Source organism: Orcinus orca, chromosome 8 (assembly GCF_937001465.1).
Source record: "Orcinus orca chromosome 8, mOrcOrc1.1, whole genome shotgun sequence".
NCBI lineage: Eukaryota > Metazoa > Chordata > Mammalia > Artiodactyla > Delphinidae > Orcinus > Orcinus orca.
Genome location: NC_064566.1, coordinates 5,349,431 through 5,366,237, shown reverse-complemented (window position 1 = coordinate 5,366,237; position 16,807 = coordinate 5,349,431). Strand labels below are relative to the sequence as shown.

At 56.0% G+C, this 16,807-nt stretch overlaps 2 protein-coding genes across 9 annotated transcripts; one reads left to right on the top strand and one right to left on the bottom strand.

Annotated features, from left to right (window-relative positions):
* Positions 1-2,162: 2,162 nt before the first annotated feature.
* TMEM134 (transmembrane protein 134) lies at positions 2,163-7,071 on the bottom strand. Of its 6 annotated transcripts, none has more exons than XM_033402400.2 (7): positions 6,821-7,071; positions 6,580-6,668; positions 5,837-5,901; positions 5,277-5,366; positions 2,900-2,944; positions 2,631-2,684; positions 2,163-2,551 (listed from the first exon to the last, which is right to left on the bottom strand). In XM_033402400.2, exons 1-7 carry the CDS (start codon positions 6,992-6,994, stop codon positions 2,469-2,471), a joined length of 600 nt encoding a protein of 199 aa, XP_033258291.1. In that variant the 5' UTR covers positions 6,995-7,071; the 3' UTR covers positions 2,163-2,468. The 6 variants fall into 6 exon arrangements, with proteins under 6 accessions (XP_033258291.1, XP_012391524.1, XP_012391526.1 ...); XM_012536070.3 differs by lacking the exon at positions 6,580-6,668 and adding an exon at positions 5,045-5,121 and having other exon boundaries at positions 6,821-7,070; XM_012536072.3 differs by lacking the exon at positions 6,580-6,668 and having other exon boundaries at positions 5,826-5,901.
* Positions 7,072-10,035: 2,964 nt separating this feature from the next.
* AIP (aryl hydrocarbon receptor interacting protein) lies at positions 10,036-16,383 on the top strand. 3 transcript variants are annotated; one of them, XM_004278019.4, is made up of 6 exons: positions 10,036-10,259; positions 13,258-13,437; positions 14,739-14,927; positions 15,318-15,494; positions 15,596-15,737; positions 16,069-16,383. In XM_004278019.4, exons 1-6 carry the CDS (start codon positions 10,161-10,163, stop codon positions 16,272-16,274), a joined length of 993 nt encoding a protein of 330 aa, XP_004278067.1. In that variant the 5' UTR covers positions 10,036-10,160; the 3' UTR covers positions 16,275-16,383. The 3 variants fall into 3 exon arrangements, with proteins under 3 accessions (XP_004278067.1, XP_012391520.1, XP_033258295.1); XM_012536066.3 differs by having other exon boundaries at positions 15,596-15,729; positions 16,069-16,141; XM_033402404.2 differs by having other exon boundaries at positions 10,101-10,259; positions 14,648-14,927.
* Positions 16,384-16,807: the final 424 nt, after the last annotated feature.

Below are 16,807 nucleotides of genomic sequence, written 5' to 3'. Positions count from 1 at the left end.
GGGGAGAATTAACCAAAAGAAAGCTAGTATAACTACAGACATATCAGACAAAATGGGCTATGGGGCAAAGAGCATCAGGGATAAATTGAGTCACAATTAACTAAGGAAATCTAATGTTCTTAATCTGTGTGCAACTATTAATGCCTTTTCCAACTAAAAATAAATCATGTTTAGAATTTGGGTATTCATCATTTCCTGAGGATGGTGTTGCTGCCAATCCAACTTGGATTACATAAATTAACCAGCAAAAATCAAGCACATTGGTCACATTAAAACTTTACACGTTGCGATTCAGTGTTCTGTCAACATGTTCATATGGACCAAGGGTTGGCAAACTTTTTCTGTGAAGGGCCAGACAGTAAAGATTTTAGGCTTTGGGGACCATATGGTTTCTGTTGCTCTGCTGTAGTAGTTTGTATGGCTGAGCAGCCAAAGTCAATACAGAGTGTGGCTGTGTTGGAAATTCGATAAATAATAATTTAATTAAACTTGACTTATTGACATCAAAATTTGAATTTTATAAACATTTTTGTGTCACAAAAGCTTATTATCCTTTGACTTTTATCCCAACCATTACTAAAATGTGAAAACCATTCTTAGTTTGGTGGCTATATTGGGCCTGTGGGATACAGCTTGCTGACCCCTGAGATAGTCTTATAATATGGAGAATCACCACTTTTGGGATCACTTGCTGTTTAGCTAAGATTGTGAAGTGACAGAAAGTTACGAGCGTAGTAGCAACTCTATGTTAATTGCTAATTTGCCCCCTTTCAATGAATGGTGTTCATAATTTTTCTTCTTTCCATGTTTGTTCTGATTTTATCTATTGAAATGTAATTTTATGTCTGATTAATCTGATAATACAAACTGTGGGCTTATATTTTGTATCTTTGTTTTTTTATTTCACTTTTTTAGTTTTCATTTTACCTTACAAAATTATTGGTCCATGTTGCATTAGAAGTGAAAACTGGTCCCCAGCTAATTTGAGAATCACTCATTTAGGAGTTCCTGCATCTAACTGGTACCCCCCAAAAGTGCCTTGATTGGTGGCTGAGGGTGGGAAGTCTGGCTGGGCCAGGAGATCAGGAGCGAGAGCGGGGGTCTGGGTGCTCATTCTTTCAACAAAATCACAGAAATCTAAAGGCACTGTCCTGGCCGCTGCAGATACAGTGGAGGCCGAACATCTTAATGGCACTCGCGTTTCACTGGGGGTGGCAGACTGTAAACATGAAGTATATGAACAGGGTCTCCAAGGCCCACACTCATTCGGCCAGCCCCTCAGTTGGTCAGCTGGGGACCAGACCAGCTTGCTGACCCCCACCCCCCTCTGAGTCACAGAAGCCCTGGGTTGTGTTCCTAACTCTGCCCTCGGCCAAGCTAGTCTCTCTGGGCCTCAGTTTCTATGGAGGGTGACCAGAAAGAGCCTGTGTCAAGTGCCTGGCACATGACGTGGTGCCTTCTAAGAATCTGATAAATGGTAGCTATTATGACCTCAGATTTCAGGGTTCTCAAAGATTCTGTTTCCTGGTTGTTGACATCCTGAGATGCTTGGACCTTCCAAAATTCTGCAGTGGTCTGTTTCCAATGTTCTGTGGTTCTAAGAGTCTTTGATCACTGAGGTTTTCTGTTATACAGGCCTGCTTCCTATGTCCTTTGACCGCTACTTCTCCCAACCTCTGGGCCTGGGAAGTAGGGCAGTGGGTGGAGGAGGCTGGGCTGCTGCGTCCTGGTGGCCCACATTCAGAGCCGGCTGTGGCAGCCCAGGGCCCCAGAGCCAGGCTGGAACCAGGATACCAGCCTCCAGGCCCCAGGCCTGTGTCATCTGAGTGCCCTTGGCCAGGGCCGCCAGGGGAGGCACCAATGCTGCCTCTCTGAGTGGAGACAGGGGCAGGACTGACTCTGCTAAGGACTGGGAGGGAGAGTCTTCTCCAGGCTTGCAGGGTAGAAGAGCCCCTTGCCCAGCTCTGCCCTTGACGTGCTGTGTGACCTTGGGCAAGTCATGGAGCATCAGGACTGTCATGTGTACCATGGGGAGATGGACAGTCCTAGAGCCCTTCAGCCCCAGGGTCAGTCCTTTTCTCAGCCTTTCCGAAAGGGGGCTGTGGCCAGGCTGATGGGCTGGTCAGGGCAAGTGGGAAATAAAAAGCAATTGTGGGCTGGAATTAAGCATTACCCTTTTATTAGCACAAAACACCACCAACCCAGCAGCCCCCCAAGAATAAGTTAAGGCACGGAGCACGGAAGGGGCGACTTTCCCAGGCCCAGGTCGTGGCCTGAGGCCCACTGCCCCAAACTTCCGGAGCAAACTCCTGAGGGGACTGGAGCCTCGAGGGTCCCGCAGGGTCTTTTCCCTTGAGATGAGGGTACCGAAGCGGGCGCGGGCCCCAGGGGCGCCCCCTAGGGACGCGAGGAGGCCGCGCGGGGCCTCTCGGCGCCGACGATGGATCCCGCCGTCCGCCGCCGCCTGCTCACTTCTCGAAGTAGGGCAGGTAGAAGAACTGGAAGCCCCGGTGGCCCTTGACCGCGCAGTAGATGAAGGTCACGTGGTAGACTGCAGGGCGGGGTCTGTCAGCGCTGAGGGCCCGCCCAGGGCCCGCCCCCGCCCCGCCCCCGCCCGCGCCCACTCGCACCTCCCGGGACCAGCAACAGGAAGCCGGGCACGAAGAAGATGGCGCTGGAGACACCTACGAGAGGGGAGGAGGGGCCGGGTCAGGGCAGGGAGGCTTCCGGGCGGGACTGCGGGGTCACTGCCTGGGCAGGTCTCACTCTCCGAGGTAAAAGGGGCCGTTTCCTGCCGGGAGGGCGCTGAGCGCTGCGGGAGGTGGAAGGGCTTGCCGAGGGCCTCTGGGCACACGAGGGGCGTGACCGCTGCCCGCGGAGGTAGGAGGGGGTCGCTCACCTGGCGAGGGGGCCACCTCCAGTCCCACGCCGGTCAGGATCAACACTGCGCACAGATGGAAACACGAGGGTGAGGGCAGGAGCAGGGGGCAGCAGCTGGTGGCAGGGTGGGGACCTCCACCCGCAACCCCCAACATGGCTTAGGCCTGAGGAATGGTGTCCCCCACCTAAGCTGAAGGTCACCTGGGCAGAGAACCGCCAGGGGAAGTTCACCAAGCTCTGTGTTTTCAGAGCAGGGCACCTGGCAGGCCCTGGGAAATGTCTGTCCCTGCCCCCATGGCCCTTCCCTAGTGGAGCAAGCAACAAGAACCTCCAAGCTACAACCCTGGTGATCAGACAGCTCGGGAGCCTGGGGTATCAGGAAGAGCTTCTTGGAGGCAGTAGCATCTAAGCTGAGCAGGGACAGCAGTAGCAGTTACCTTTTAGTGACCACCTACCAGCTGCTGCCAGGCACTGGGCTAAGTGTGTTACATACAGGGCCTTATTTAATTGCCACCTTGACTGAGACAGGTATTACCATCCCCATTTCACAGCAGAGGAAACTGAGACACAGAGAGGGGAAGTAACTTGCCCAGGACTGCATTTAGAAGGTGGAGGTGATCTGACTCCAGAGGCTTTGCTATGGGCATGGCACAGGCAGAAAGGGAGAGGAGTATTCCAGATGGAGGGAACAGCCTGGCAAAGGCCCAGAGACTGGAGGGAACTCAGGGCTTTCTAGGAACTTCCAGTTTTTGGCGAGACAGGAGAGGCAAGAGTCCAGGCTTGAGGAGTTTGGCAGGATCTGTAGGCCCTGGGGAGGGATGTGGACTTTGGCTAAGGACAGTGGGCACTGGGGAAGCTGGGGTGGTCATAGCTGGATCACTTTTTCAGACGCAGAGAGAGTCCTGGGTCCCCAGTTAGAGGATGGGATGGCGGGGGGGCGGGGAGATGGGGGACCATACAGCACAGAGGCTTGAAGGGCCACCATGGACTGTTGTGTGGTTTGTGCCCTGCACAGAGCACCTCAAAAAGGGTACAGTGGGGGCTGAAGCTCACTCCCTGTACCCTGGCTTAGGGCTGTGGGCTCTGCCCACTCAGAGGAGGCATCTTTTTCTAATTCCTGCAAAAGGCCTTTATGGGCTATGGTGGCCCACAGGCCTGGCAACATCACTGATGTGCGTTTAAATCCCAGCTCATCTACTTCCCAGCTGTGGCTCTTCTGCAGAGTCTGTGTCCTTACTTTTGAACTGGGATAGTAATAATGCTTGCCCTGTCAGGTGTTGAGGATGAAATGAGATGAGGCAGGTGGCCAGTGCAACTCGCAGGTGTCGGGGAAGCCGCAGCTCCCTCCCCTGCACACAGACACCCAGAGCTGAGGCAAGGATGCTGCTCAGCTTTCCAGCTAGGGGACTCTCACCTTCCTGGAGGAGGGAGAGCAGGTGCCACAGTTGGGCCCTCCCTAAGGGCTCCCCTTGATCCCAACCCTAGATCCCTTTTGGGGACTCTGACTCCTCAGCCCCACAGAATGAGGAGCGTGGGAGTTAGAAAACAGCTGGCTGTGGTTTCTGCCTGCTCTGGGCCTCAGTTTCCCTATCTTGAGTATCTTGGGGGTGGGAGAGAGGTCCTTATCAGCTCTCAGACTCCTGAGGAGGGGAAGTGACAGGTGCCCTGTGGATTGGGCTGGCAGGGCACTCTGCAGTTCTGGCCACTGGGCTGGGCATATCCCTGAGCACTGCCCCTACATATAGGTTCTGGGTTGTGGCCCTACCTCTCGCTTGCTGTGTGACCTCTGTACGGAAGGAAAATAAGCCTGCCCTGCACCTGGCTCGAAGTAGAGAATAAATAGTAGCTGTTACTCTCTGTTCCCTGATGGATTAAACAGGCTAAAAAAAAAAAAAAAAAGGAAAAGTTTGGAGCATGGAACCACGTTCCATTTTCAACTATGTGTGATTTCTTGACTATGTGACCAGGAGGCTGGACCTGCCCCTCCCAAGGCCTCAGCTTCCTAACCTGTAAAATGGGGGTGGGGTCACGGCAGCCAGCTGCATCCTCAGGATGCTGGGAGCTCAGTGTGCCAAGGGGGATGCGATGCAGAGCCCGAATGAAAGGAGGGTGGACCCTACCAAGGGGTAGGCAGGGTATGCAGGGGGCCCTCGGGGGCACTCACCCAGCCCCAGCAGGAGGAGCAGGAAGGAGGCCAGCACTACCCTGTGGTTCTTCTGGATCAAAGGGTGTTGAGTCCAGCTGGATGGCAGCAGAGCAGGAGGGGTGTGAAAGAGGCGACAGGAGGCCCACCCCCTCCCACCACCGTCTCCCACCCAGAGAGCCAAGGGGAAGTAGTCAGGGCTGCCTGTACTGGGGCAGGGGCCCCAGGTGGCAGGAGCAGGGCAGGGTCTCACCTGCAGCAGGCATTGTAGGAGCGCTGAGTGCTACTGCTGATGGTGCTAAAGGACCACTGGGAGCTGCGGATGGATGTTCGGCCAGAATCCCTGCAGGACAAATGGGCCCGGCGAGGGGGCAAGGGGAGGTGAGCAAGGGGACCCTTTGGGATAGGAGTCGTGATGGCATCCTGGGGGATGGTGCAGAGACTGGAACTAAGTGTTCCTGCAGAATAGGGGGCACTGAGAAGGGACAGGATGAAGAGGAATTCAAGGGCTGGGGGTTTCTGCAGGACTGGGGGTTGAGGAAAGCTGGGGATTCCTGTAGGACAAGTGACCTGTGACAAGACAGGGGCCAGACCAGGCTGGGGGTTTCTGCAAGATAAAGAGCCTGGTGGGGTGGGTGGGTGAGGCTGGCACTAGGGTAGGGTGCAGGACAGGGGACCCCGTGTAGGAGTCTCTCGTAGGACAGGATGTGAGAGGGCTGAGTGAGGTGAGCTGGAGGACTGAGCAGGGGCCTGGGGACAGGAGACAGAAGCATGGGGCTAAGAGTATGGGGTGGGTCCCCACCTGGCCCTGACCTGGTGCCGGCTCCCCCATCCGGCTCCGGAGAGGTCTGGGTTCCATCCTCATCGTTCTCCAGGTTCTGTTCCAGAACACAGGGCTCAGAAGGGTTACTGGGCTCAGGCCCTTCCTCCCTCCCCTCTGGTGGAGAGGAAGAAAGCGAGCGCACACAGCTGTTTGCCTGGACACACAGCTGTTTGGCCGCAGCTTGCTCCCTCCGCCTTCCCCGCAAAACGGGTTTGATGATTCACAGAAACTGAAACCCAGGTAGGAGGTGGGTGTTGGGGGCTTTGGCAGGGAGGAGCCAGCAGAGGCTGGTTGAGGGTTCCCAGGGCCAGGAGATCTCCCAAGCTTGGGAATCAGGGTGGAGTTGTCAGGATGGTATTTCAGGGGCCCAGTGTGGAGGCCTTGGATTTACGGTGCTAGGGAAGGGCAGGCCAATGGTTTCCAGGTTTGGGGCATAGGAATCTAGTTCAGGTTGCCAAGAAAAGGATTCTAGAGTTGGTGGAGGTCTTCTGGGAAAGGGGGATTTCCAGTTTAGTGGGAGCCAAGGCATGGGCAAGGACTCATCATGTGAGTGGGGACCTCCAGCTCTGGAGGGAAGGATGGGGTGGGGACTTAGAACAGAAGAGGGGGTGCTGGTTCCCGTTGGATTATCTGGCCTGGGGCTCAGGGGAGTCCTTCTGAATATGGACAAAGTCTGGTTCAGGTACAGAAGAGTTCCCCAGCCCTGCGTGCTAAGGGGAGGGAGGGTCAGTACCCAGGATCGGTGGGGACTCCAGGTTGGGATCTCCAGCTGGGGGTGAGGGACGAGCTGCCAGGTCTGGGCTCTAGGCTCTCCAGTAGTGGCTGGGGACCGAAATCAGACCTGAGAGGGTCTGGGCAGTGATTTGGCTCCGGCTGAGGCCTCTAGTCAGATTCTCCCGAGTTGGGGTTCTCCAGGGTCCGGCCTGGGGTCTGACCAGACCCAGGCGGGGGGTGAGGTGGGCCGGGCGGTTCACCTGGTAGCGCAGCCGGGACTGCTTGTCCTCGTCGGCCACCTCGAACCGGGCCCGGCGCTCGAAGTGCAGCGGCCCGAAGCGGGCGACCCCGCTGGACTCAGGCCCAGGGCCCGCGTCCTCCAGGGACAGCTCGAAGGCGTCATCGATGCTGAACTGGGGCCGGGCGGCACTCATGGCCCCGGCCCGCTCAGACGCCCAGCACCGTCGCCATCCGCTCCCGCCGGCCCCACCCCCGCGCGCAGACCCCGCCCCGTGCCGTCGTCTAGGTTGCTCGACAGTCCGGCGCCCTGGTCGAGGCCCCGCCCTTACATAACGGCCCCGCCCCCGCCCGCCTTCAGCAAGCCAGAGCTGCCGAGCGCCGAGCAGACTAGTGACCGCGCCTTCTCTCGTCCGGACCGAGCTGGGCTCGCCGCGCCGCCCAGCGGCCGCCTCGGCGAGCGACAGCGGGTGCCTCTCTCGGAAGCAATCCCTGGGTCTGTCTGTACAAGGGCCTTGCAGGGGCTGCCACTCGCCAACCTTTCAGGCCCGAGTTGGAGCCGTCTGCATCCCAGCCCGCTCCTCGACTGCTGAGGAGACTCCGGGGGACTGTTTCCCCACCCTTACTCACCACGGCCCTGCACGGCAGGGGGATTGTCGCCACCGTGCAAATGTGGAAAAAGGCTCAGAGAGCTTATGTGGCTTGCATTCTCCTCCAATTCTGTCTCCACGCAGACGGCAAAGTGGTCTTTTAAAACATCTGATCCTTTTCTTCTCTGTGTTAGTCTTAAATAAAACTTTTTTTTTTTTTTAATTAAAGTATGCTGCCAAGTCACTCCTCTGCATAAAACCATCCCTTGGTTTTCCACTGTGGTTAGAATAATATGTGAACTCTTGACTAAGGCCCACAAAGCTCCGGTCCCTGCCTACCTCTCCCAATTGCATCAAGTCCTTCTCTGCCCCTCTTTCATCTCACTCAGCCACACAGGCCAAGCTTATTCCCATCTCAGGGTCTTTGCACGTGCGTGCTTTTTTCTATGCCTGGAAAGTACTTAACCTTGCTCTTTCACAGGGGGATCTTTTCATCATCGGTGTCCCTGCTCCAGTGTCATCTCTCAGAGAAGCCGTCCCTGACTATGCAAACTAAAGGCAGTTTCACATCACCCAGTGCTTACCCGAAATTACCTTATTTTACACTGTCTTATTCACCACTGTGTCCACTGTGCCCAGAACAGTGTTTGGTACTAAGTAGGTCCTCAATAAATATTTGTGTCCCAAATGCTTTCAAGTGCGAACTGGGATTTGAACTCAGGTCCACCTAGCTCTAGGGGTGCTCATCCTTCTGCACTCACCCGACCCACTTCATTTTATGACCTCGTGTACAGAGCTGAGTCAATCCTGCTTCTCAGTTTATGACACATCATCACTATGAGCAAGGCCCCTCTTGAGTTACGTTAATTTATTTTCCCTCCTTCTCTCCACCGTTTTCCTCCTCCCTTTCATCAGATCCCACATCATTGTGCTCAGTCGGCTGCCTTGAATTCTGTCTGGCCCCCTACTCCACATGGCATTGGCTCGTATGTGGATGTGTTTGCAATTTAAAAACATGGAATCATGTATAAAACTCATTCTAGGGGCTTCCCTGGTGGCGCAGTGGTTGAGAGTCCGCCTGCCGATGCAGGGGACACGGGTTCGTGCCCCGGTCCGGGAAGATCCCACATGCCGCGGAGCGGCTGGACCCGTGAGCCATGGCCGCTGAGCCTGCGCGTCCGGAGCCTGTGCTCCGCAACGGGAGAGGCCACAACAGTGAGAGGCCCACGTACCGCAAAAAAAAAAAAAAAACTCATTCTACTTACATTTTTTTTTTTTTTTTTTTTGCTGTATGCGGGCCTCTCACTGTTGTGGCGTCTCCCGTTGCGGAGCACAGGCTCCGGACGCGCAGGCTCAGCGGCCATGGCTCACGGGTCCAGCCGCTCCGCGGCATGTGGGATCTTCCCGGACCGGGGCACGAACCCGTGTCCCCTGCATCGGCAGGCGGACTCTCAACCACTGCGCCACCAGGGAAGCCCTGAGGTATTTTTATATATACTAGTGGATTTAATTAGCTGAACATTCATTTAGGATTTTTCATATTTATATTTATTAGTAAAATGGGTGTATATTTTTCTTGCCTTATGGTATAGTTATCTGGTTCAGAATCAAGATTAAAATAGCCTCATAAAATATGTTGGTTGGCTTTCCCTCTTTTTCCATTTTCTGGAGCAATCTGTATAGGATACAGACTACTTGTTGCTTCAGAATTTGGCAGAAGTCGCCTGAAAAACTTCCTGTGTGGGTAAAAAAAAAAAAAAGCTAAAAACAAACAAAGCATGTTTCCCTTTCACCCCAGAGGTTCCACCTCTCTCAGGGGACTTTTGGGGGGGAAAATGAACCAGCATAAATATCTGAAGCCCTTAGCACGTGGGGCAAAGGGGACGGACAATAATTCTTCGCAGTTATGAGGATGGAATGAAGACAGTGCACAGGTCCCAAGACATTCCCTTTATTCGGTTACCTAAACCTCGAAAGCGGGAGCAGAAAACTCTTACAGCTATTCTTCACAGCTAGTTTCCAGAGGCGGAGAGAAATGTTGTACTACCCCCGAAGTGCCTCACTTCTATCATTCCTATATTTCCTAATACTCACTGGGCAACTACTATGTGCCAGACACCGCGGAGGATTCCATGGTGACGACACATCCAGCCAGGACCCCACAAGGGACTGTCAGTCTCTTGGGGAGTTTACGGTTCCCACAGGAACACAGAAACCCTCCTTCCTCTCTTTCTTACTCCTAGTTTTACTTATTTATTTATTTATATTTAAAGAGAAAAATCCAGGATGCAAAAGTCACGACTATTGTGCTAGGTATGCTAAAAGAAAAAACCCAGAAAGGAATACACAAAAATAGTAGTTTTAGGGGGTGGCGTTACCGACGGGCCCCCAGCCCCCGCTCCATCCTAGTTCTGTAACGCTGTTATACTGTTCCTACAACTTAAAATAGAGTGGCGCACGGCCACTTGGGAGGGCCCAGTCTATATCAGTTCAATGACACAATTGCTAGGGACGCCCCCGCCCCGCCCGGCCGAGTCTGGCCCCGCCTCTCTCACCTCCCCTAGACAGTCTCAGGCCCCGCCCCTGGTCAGACCCGCGCGCTCAGCCGCAGCGCAGAGAACCAATCACTGTCCGTTTCCACGTTCAGGCCCTTTACGGCGTCTGCCCTTAGCCAAAATGGCGCCAGCTCGGAAGTTGCCGAAGTTGACGAAGCAGGTCCGGAAGCTGCCGAGCGAGTCCGGAAGTTGCCGAAAGAGAGCAGCGGGGAAGGAGGATGGCGGATATCATCGCAAGACTCCGGGAGGACGGGATCCAAAAGCGTGTGATAGAGGAGGGCCGAGGAGAGCTCCCTGACTTTCAGGATGGAACTAAGGTTCGTGTTTATCCCCTTCCCTTAACCGTCCGTGGCGCGGTGCGCATGCGAGGCGGGAGGAGGCTGTAGGCGAGAGATTGCGCATGCCCAGATAGCAGTGGTCGGTGACCCTACCTCTCACATGCCGAGCTCGACGCTGATTGGTCTGGATTTAAGTAGAGGGTGAATTCGGATGCGTCTGCCCCCGCCCCCTAGCTTGGCCGTGTGGCCACATTGGTTGGGGAGGCCGTCAGTCATTATAAACAGGTTGCGGGAGGTGGGAGGGTTGACCCTATTGCTTGCACGGACCCAGCGCTGGAGAAGACCCTAAACCGGATACCTGGGCTCTGGGAGGGGCCCCTGGTTTGCAAGGCTCAAAATCTATAGACGGAAGGGTCTTCTGAAAACACAGGCCAGCTCCATTTCTTAGATGGGAAAATCGAGGCCCTGGGACGACGCACCAACCGAGAGAACAAACAGGCCCAGAGGTTGGGTCTGCCAGACCAGAATCCTTTTGGCAGCCTTCCCAGTGCTCTTCGTGGCATTGCTCGGGACAGATAAGGGCTGGGAAATAAAGAGCCTCCCATCTTCCTCCTTTGCACATCCAGGCCCCCACCTCCAGCCTCTCCGGCCCCTTCCCCCAAACAATGTACATCTCCAGGCTTACCTGCTTCTGCTTATGCAGTTCTCTCCTCCTGGAGGGCCTTTCCCTGTTGCCACTTGCCTGTAGAGTAAGGAGCTTCCTGGGGGCAGCCCCTGTGCCCAGCAGAGCAGTCACATAGGACACGCATCTTGAGCGAATGAGTAAAGATCCTGGCCCCCAAAATAACTGAAGTGACATACCTTGTTGATGACTACAACAGTTTAACATTTAAAACATACTGGGGCCGGGCTTTCCTGGTGGCGCAGTGGTTGAGAGTCCACCTGCCGAAGCAGGGGACGCGGGTTCGTGCCCTGGTACGGGAAGATCCCACATGCCGCGGATGGGCCCGTGAGCCATGGCCGTTGAGCCCGCGCGTCCGGAGCCTGTGCTCCGCAACGGGAGAGGCTACAACAGTGAGAGGCCCACATACCGCAAAAACAAAACAAAACAAAACATACTGGGGCCACCAAAAGTAAGAGCTACTGTGCCGAGATCCAGCAGGTAAAGATCCTAGCCTCTCTCAGTGTGAGTGATTTGAGGCAGAGCTGCACAGCCCTAGTGATCAGTGATACCAAGAGGGATCCTTTCCCAGATGCGAGAAGGGAGGTGGATGTGGGTGGATTCCCCCATGGGCTGGGGGGTTGGTGGCCTTGAAGAAGGTCCTGGCAAGGGAGATCCTGGATGGAACAGACACCAGCTGGAGAGAACACTGTAAAAATAGTGAAGATCTGTGAACAGTGACCCTGAAGGAACAGGTACAGGTAAATTAAAAAACCAATCACCAGCATTGATTGAGGGCTCAGATGAGCACCGTGCTAAATGCTTCACAAGTTTATTTTCTTTCCTTCTCACAAGAGGAATAGGTACTATTGTTGACCCCATTTTACTGATGTGGAAACAGAGCTCAGAGGAGTGGCTAGGGGTGGTGGCAAAGAGTGTGGGTTCCTCTAACCATATCCTGTGGAGGGTTCAGTGTTTAGACCTCTTCTCTCTTCACTCTCCCTGAGATGATCTCATCCAGGCTCATCTCTTTTAAAAAACTCTCCATGCCTGGGCCGCTCCCAGATGTCTATCTCTAGCCTTCCCTCTCCTTTAAAGTTGATAATCCGGCTCCCTACTCACCATCTCCACCTGGATGTCTGGTTGGCACCTGAAACTTCACCTGCTCCCCCCAAGCCTTCCCATCTAAGTTAAGGGCACCTCCAGCCTTTTGGTTGTTCAGGCCCAAAACCTCCCAGTCTCCATGGCTCCTCCTGTTCTCTCACTTCCCACAGAAGATCCTCAGAATACACCGGTGGTCTGACCACTTCTCACCACTTCTGCCACTACCACCCTGGTCCAGGCCGCCATCATCTCTCTCCTGGGTTATTGCAGTAACCACCTTCCTGCTTCTGTCCTCCCTCCGCTCCAGCCTCTTCTCATCCCAGCAGCAGCAGAACCCACGTCAGATCATGTCCCTCCTCTGCTTGGAGCCACCCGCTGGCTCTCAACTCAGAGTGAAAAAACAAACTCCTCACCACTGCCTGCAGGCTCTGTGGGGTCCATCCTTGTTGACCTGGTGACCCCGTGATGCACAACTCCTCGCCCTTGTTCACTCTGCTTCTGCTACACTGGCTTCCCGTTTTGTGAGCACCCCACACACTGTCCCTCTGCAAGGCTTTTGCGCCTGCTATTCTCTTGACCTAGAAAGTTCCCACCCCTTCCTACCCCAGCATCTGCCTGGCTTGCTTCTCCCTTCAGATCTCTGGGGTTTTTTTTGGCCACACAGCACAGCTTGTGGGATCTTAGTTTCCCGACCAGGGATCGAACCCAGGTCCCGACAGTGAAAGCACTGAGTCCTAACTACTGGACCGCCAGGGAAGTCCCTCAGATCCTCAGATCTCTGCTTAAATGTTGTCCTTGCAGAGACTCCTGCTCCCTGAACTCACCCTGCCTTACCCTGCTGCATTTTGTTTTCTGATTCATAGCCTTAGCTCAACCTCACACAGCACATGTTGAGGCCCATCTCTTTCCTCTAGAAGTTCCATGTGAGCTCCACGGGGGCAGGGACTTTTGTCTGTTTTGTTCACTGCTGGGCCTAGCACAGAGCTCAGGCATGTAGTAGGTGCTCAGTAAATATTTATTGAAAGAATGATTAGTGCCAGACCACTTGGGCTCCTGTCCCAGCCCGTCCACCCACTAGCCATGTGATTTGGATCCCTTCCCTCTCGGTGACAGTATCCTCACCTGGGTGGTGCGGTAAAGCCAGGTGTAAGGTTGGGCGGTGACCCCCGGGAGAGCCCTGTCCCTTGTGCCATCTGCAGGCTGCGAGCTGGGCTTGTCCTTGGGGGATGGGGGAAGGCTGTGCCCTTGTCTGATCCCATTTGCGGCCCGCAGGCCACGTTCCACTACCGGACTCTGCGCAGTGACGATGAGGGCACCGTGCTGGACGACAGCCGGGTGTGCGGCAAGCCCATGGAGCTCATCATCGGCAAGAAGTTCAAGCTGCCCGTGTGGGAGACCATTGTGTGCACCATGCGGGAGGGCGAGATCTCTCAGTTCTGCTGCGACGTCAAGGTACCCGATGCCCTGTGCCTGCCTGCATCTGTCTGCCCGCACCCAATGGCTAGGCCACCACCGACTCCCTCCAGGGCACCACACCACCAGGACACTGGCGTCCTGGCCCCTATTCCACCTTTTCCTCTCCCTTAGCCGGACTGCAGCCAGGGACTGGCTCTCAAATGCAATGACCCACACAACTCCTTACTTCAAACCCCTCTGGCTCCTGGTCACTGTCGAGCTAAAGTGTAAGCCATAGATGCTCACATGGCCCTGCAGGGTCTCCCTCCCACTCACCTCCCTGTGTTTCCATCCCTTTCTTGGCCAAGATCCTCCCTCCCACTTCAAACTGAATTCCTGGGTCACCACCCCCAGGAAGCCTTCCCTGACTACTGGTGGTTGACTTGAACCCCATCTCTGGGTTCTCCAGCCCCTCATGCTCTGCATGGCCAGGATCTGGTCCTCTGTCTGCATCTAAGCTACTTCAGGGCAGGGATTGGGCCTGTTTACCCTCAAAATGCGCAGTGTGGGCCAGCCCAGAGCCAAGACTCAGAACACATCTGCTGGCTGGATGAATGTTAGCCGAGCAGTCTGCCCTGTGCAGGGTCAGTGAGAGGAGCTGGTTAGACTGGGGTGAGGGTGGTCTGGCTCCCACCATCCCAGCAGATGTTCCTAGTGAAAGGTCAAAAGCTAGGTCCCCAGGAATTCCCTGGCGCTCCAGAGGTTAGGACTCAGCGCTTTCACTGCCGTGGCCCCGGGTTCAATCCCTGGTCGGGGAACTAAAATCCCACAAGCCTTGTGGCCAAAAAAAAAAAAAAAGCTAGGTCCCCTATGCCTGAGGGTCTCCCCTGAGGGTTTTGAGGTTGCTGCCCTAAACCCACCTTGGAGATAGGCCCTGAAAGGGGTGGGGATGGGGCAGCACAGAAGAGGCGCTGGGAACAGAATGTGGAGGGACCCCAGCTTGTGGGCTGCAAGCCTGGGAGAAGGAGGAGGGGCGGAGGTAAGAATTCCACTGGGCTCGTAAGGACAGGGGAGACCGGTTGACAGCAGGAGTGTGTGTTTGTGTGGAGGCTGGCGGGGTAGGCACTTGGCTTGGGTTGGTGGCCAGAAAGTGTGGCAGGAGCTGAGGCCCGCACCGGGCTGGAGGGCTGGGAGGCTGGAGGAGTCCCGAGGGAAACGCCCTCCTGTGTTTCTGCTGAACCAGTTCCTGCCTCTCTCTGGGCCTTAGTGTCCTTTCTCAGATGGTGATGGGGGCAGGGGGCTGGGCCTCTTGGGCTGGTGACCAGCCAGCCCATTGGTGCCCACTCACCCTCCGGCAGCATGTGGTCCTGTATCCGCTGGTGGCCAAGAGTCTACGCAACATTGCAGCTGGCAAAGACCCCCTGGAGGGCCAGCGGCACTGCTGCGGCATCGCCCAGATGCACGAGCACAATTCCCTGGGCCACGCTGATCTGGACGCCCTGCAGCAGAACCCCCAGCCTCTCATCTTCGACATCGAGATGCTTAAGGTGAGGGGCCACCAAGCCCCAGGCACCTCGCCAAACTCCCACTGCCCAGCTTCAGAACGGGTGCTGGTCCCACCTGCCTGTCCAGAGTTGGTGGGCCCACTGACTGTTGGTTGGGCTTGGGGTGGGGCAGGTACAAGGACACCTTTGTGGACCCCCTGGCAGTGTCCTCCCCCTCCTTCAGGTCACTGCAAGGGCAGGGATTTTCACCATCTTGTTCGCTGCTCTATTTCTAGAACCCGGCACAGTGCTGGGCCTGTAGGAGGTGCTACATAAACAGTTTGTTGAATGGTCAGAGAATGAACAAGTGATTCTGTTTCCGGTGTCCAATGTCCCAGGCCCGGCCAGCCCAGAGGCTGGCCCTCGGCCCTGACTTGGCCTACACCCCGGCAGGTGGAGAACCCTGGCACGTACCAGCAGGACCCGTGGGCGATGACGGATGAGGAGAAGGCAAAGGCAGTGCCGGTCATACACCAGGAGGGCAACCGGTTGTACCGCGAGGGCCGTGTGAAGGAGGCTGCCGCCAAGTACTACGACGCCATCGCCTGCCTCAAGAACCTTCAGATGAAGGTGCCGCCTGGAGGCTGCAGTGGGTGAGTGGAGGGGCTGAGGTGGGGCCGGGGGCCCAGGTTTCAGCACCTTTTGCCCTCTCCCTCCCCCCACGCCCCCAGGAACAGCCTGGGTCCCCTGACTGGATCCAGCTGGATCTGCAGATCACACCACTGCTGCTCAACTACTGTCAGTGCAAGCTGGCGGCCCAGGAGTATTACGAGGTGCTGGACCACTGCTCCTCCATCCTCAACAAGTATGATGGTGAGCACCGCGCGCTGGGCCGCCAGGTTGGGCCAGCGGGTGGGCAGTAGAGCAGCCTCCTCTGTAACCCCTGGGTACCGGGGCACGAAACTGAGCCTTTAATATCACCCCCATTCTGAAGTCCCGTGGGAACCCGACCAAATATCGCCCACCCAGGCAGGACCATGGGCCCTGTTGCGCCAGTGAGATATGAAAGGGGGTTCGGGGTGGGGTTGGCCTCCGCATGGGCTCCGTCCCATGATGGGCCCCTGGTGCCAGAAGTCAAGCTAAGTAGCTGGCTGGTCCCCCCTTCGTGCCCTGTGTGCCTGCTGCCCACTGGCACCCCCTGCAGACAACGTCAAGGCCTACTTCAAGCGGGGCAAGGCGCACGCGGCAGTGTGGAATGCCCAGGAGGCCCAGGCTGACTTTGCCAAGGTGTTGGAGCTGGACCCCGCCCTGGCGCCCATCGTGAGCCGTGAGCTGCGGGCCCTCGAGGCAAGAATCCGGCAGAAGGACGAGGAAGACAGGGCCCGCTTCCGGGGCATCTTCTCCCACTGACAGGGCCCTGCTGGCCCAGCCACTCTGCCCAGCTCACTGCTGCTGCTAGCAGCCCCCCCGCCCCCGCCGTATCATGCTTCTCTGTATATAAAGGCCTTATTTATCTCTCTCTCTCTCTCTGGGCCTGCTGAGCTGATCCATTGGGAGAGCTGGGGTCATCACCCCTCATTTCCTGGTCCTTGGGTGGTTTGGGGAGGCAAAGAATTGGGGTTCTAATCCCAGCTCCCCATTCACCAACTCAGACCTTTTTGGGCCTCAGTGTCCCTGCCAGAGAAGTGAGGGTGGTCTCTGTCACAAAGGAAGTGTTTCTTGCTGGCCAGGGCTAAGCTGCCTGGGAGCTTTCAGTCTTAACGGGGAGACGAAGCAAGTGCAAGCCAGGGGGCCTAGTGTCCGGGTGAGGCGGGCTCCCCTCCGATCCCATGGCCTCAGCTAATGCAGGCAGAGGTTCCAGTGAGAAGCCAAGTGTGGCCCCTGGGAACTGAAAGGCCAGCCCAGGTGGTGAGCAGAGGGCGGGGGTAGGCTGGCTTTCCAGG

Bases quoted from the DNA above. Each gene is read 5' to 3' on its own strand.
- TMEM134 (XM_033402400.2), bottom strand. From the start codon at position 6,994: ATGAGTGCCGCCCGGCCCCAGTTCAGCATCGATGACGCCTTCGAGCTG. The intron at 5,367-5,836 runs GTCAGGGCCAGG...TTTGTCCTGCAG, and splicing joins GATGGGGGAGCCGGCACCAG to GGATTCTGGCCGAACATCCA. The intron at 2,685-2,899 runs GTGAGCGACCCC...CCCCTCTCGTAG, and splicing joins GGAGGTGGCCCCCTCGCCAG to GTGTCTCCAGCGCCATCTTC.
- AIP (XM_033402404.2), top strand. The intron at 13,438-14,647 runs GTACCCGATGCC...TCTGGGCCTTAG, and splicing joins AGTTCTGCTGCGACGTCAAG to TGTCCTTTCTCAGATGGTGA. The intron at 14,928-15,317 runs GTGAGGGGCCAC...ACACCCCGGCAG, and splicing joins TCGACATCGAGATGCTTAAG to GTGGAGAACCCTGGCACGTA.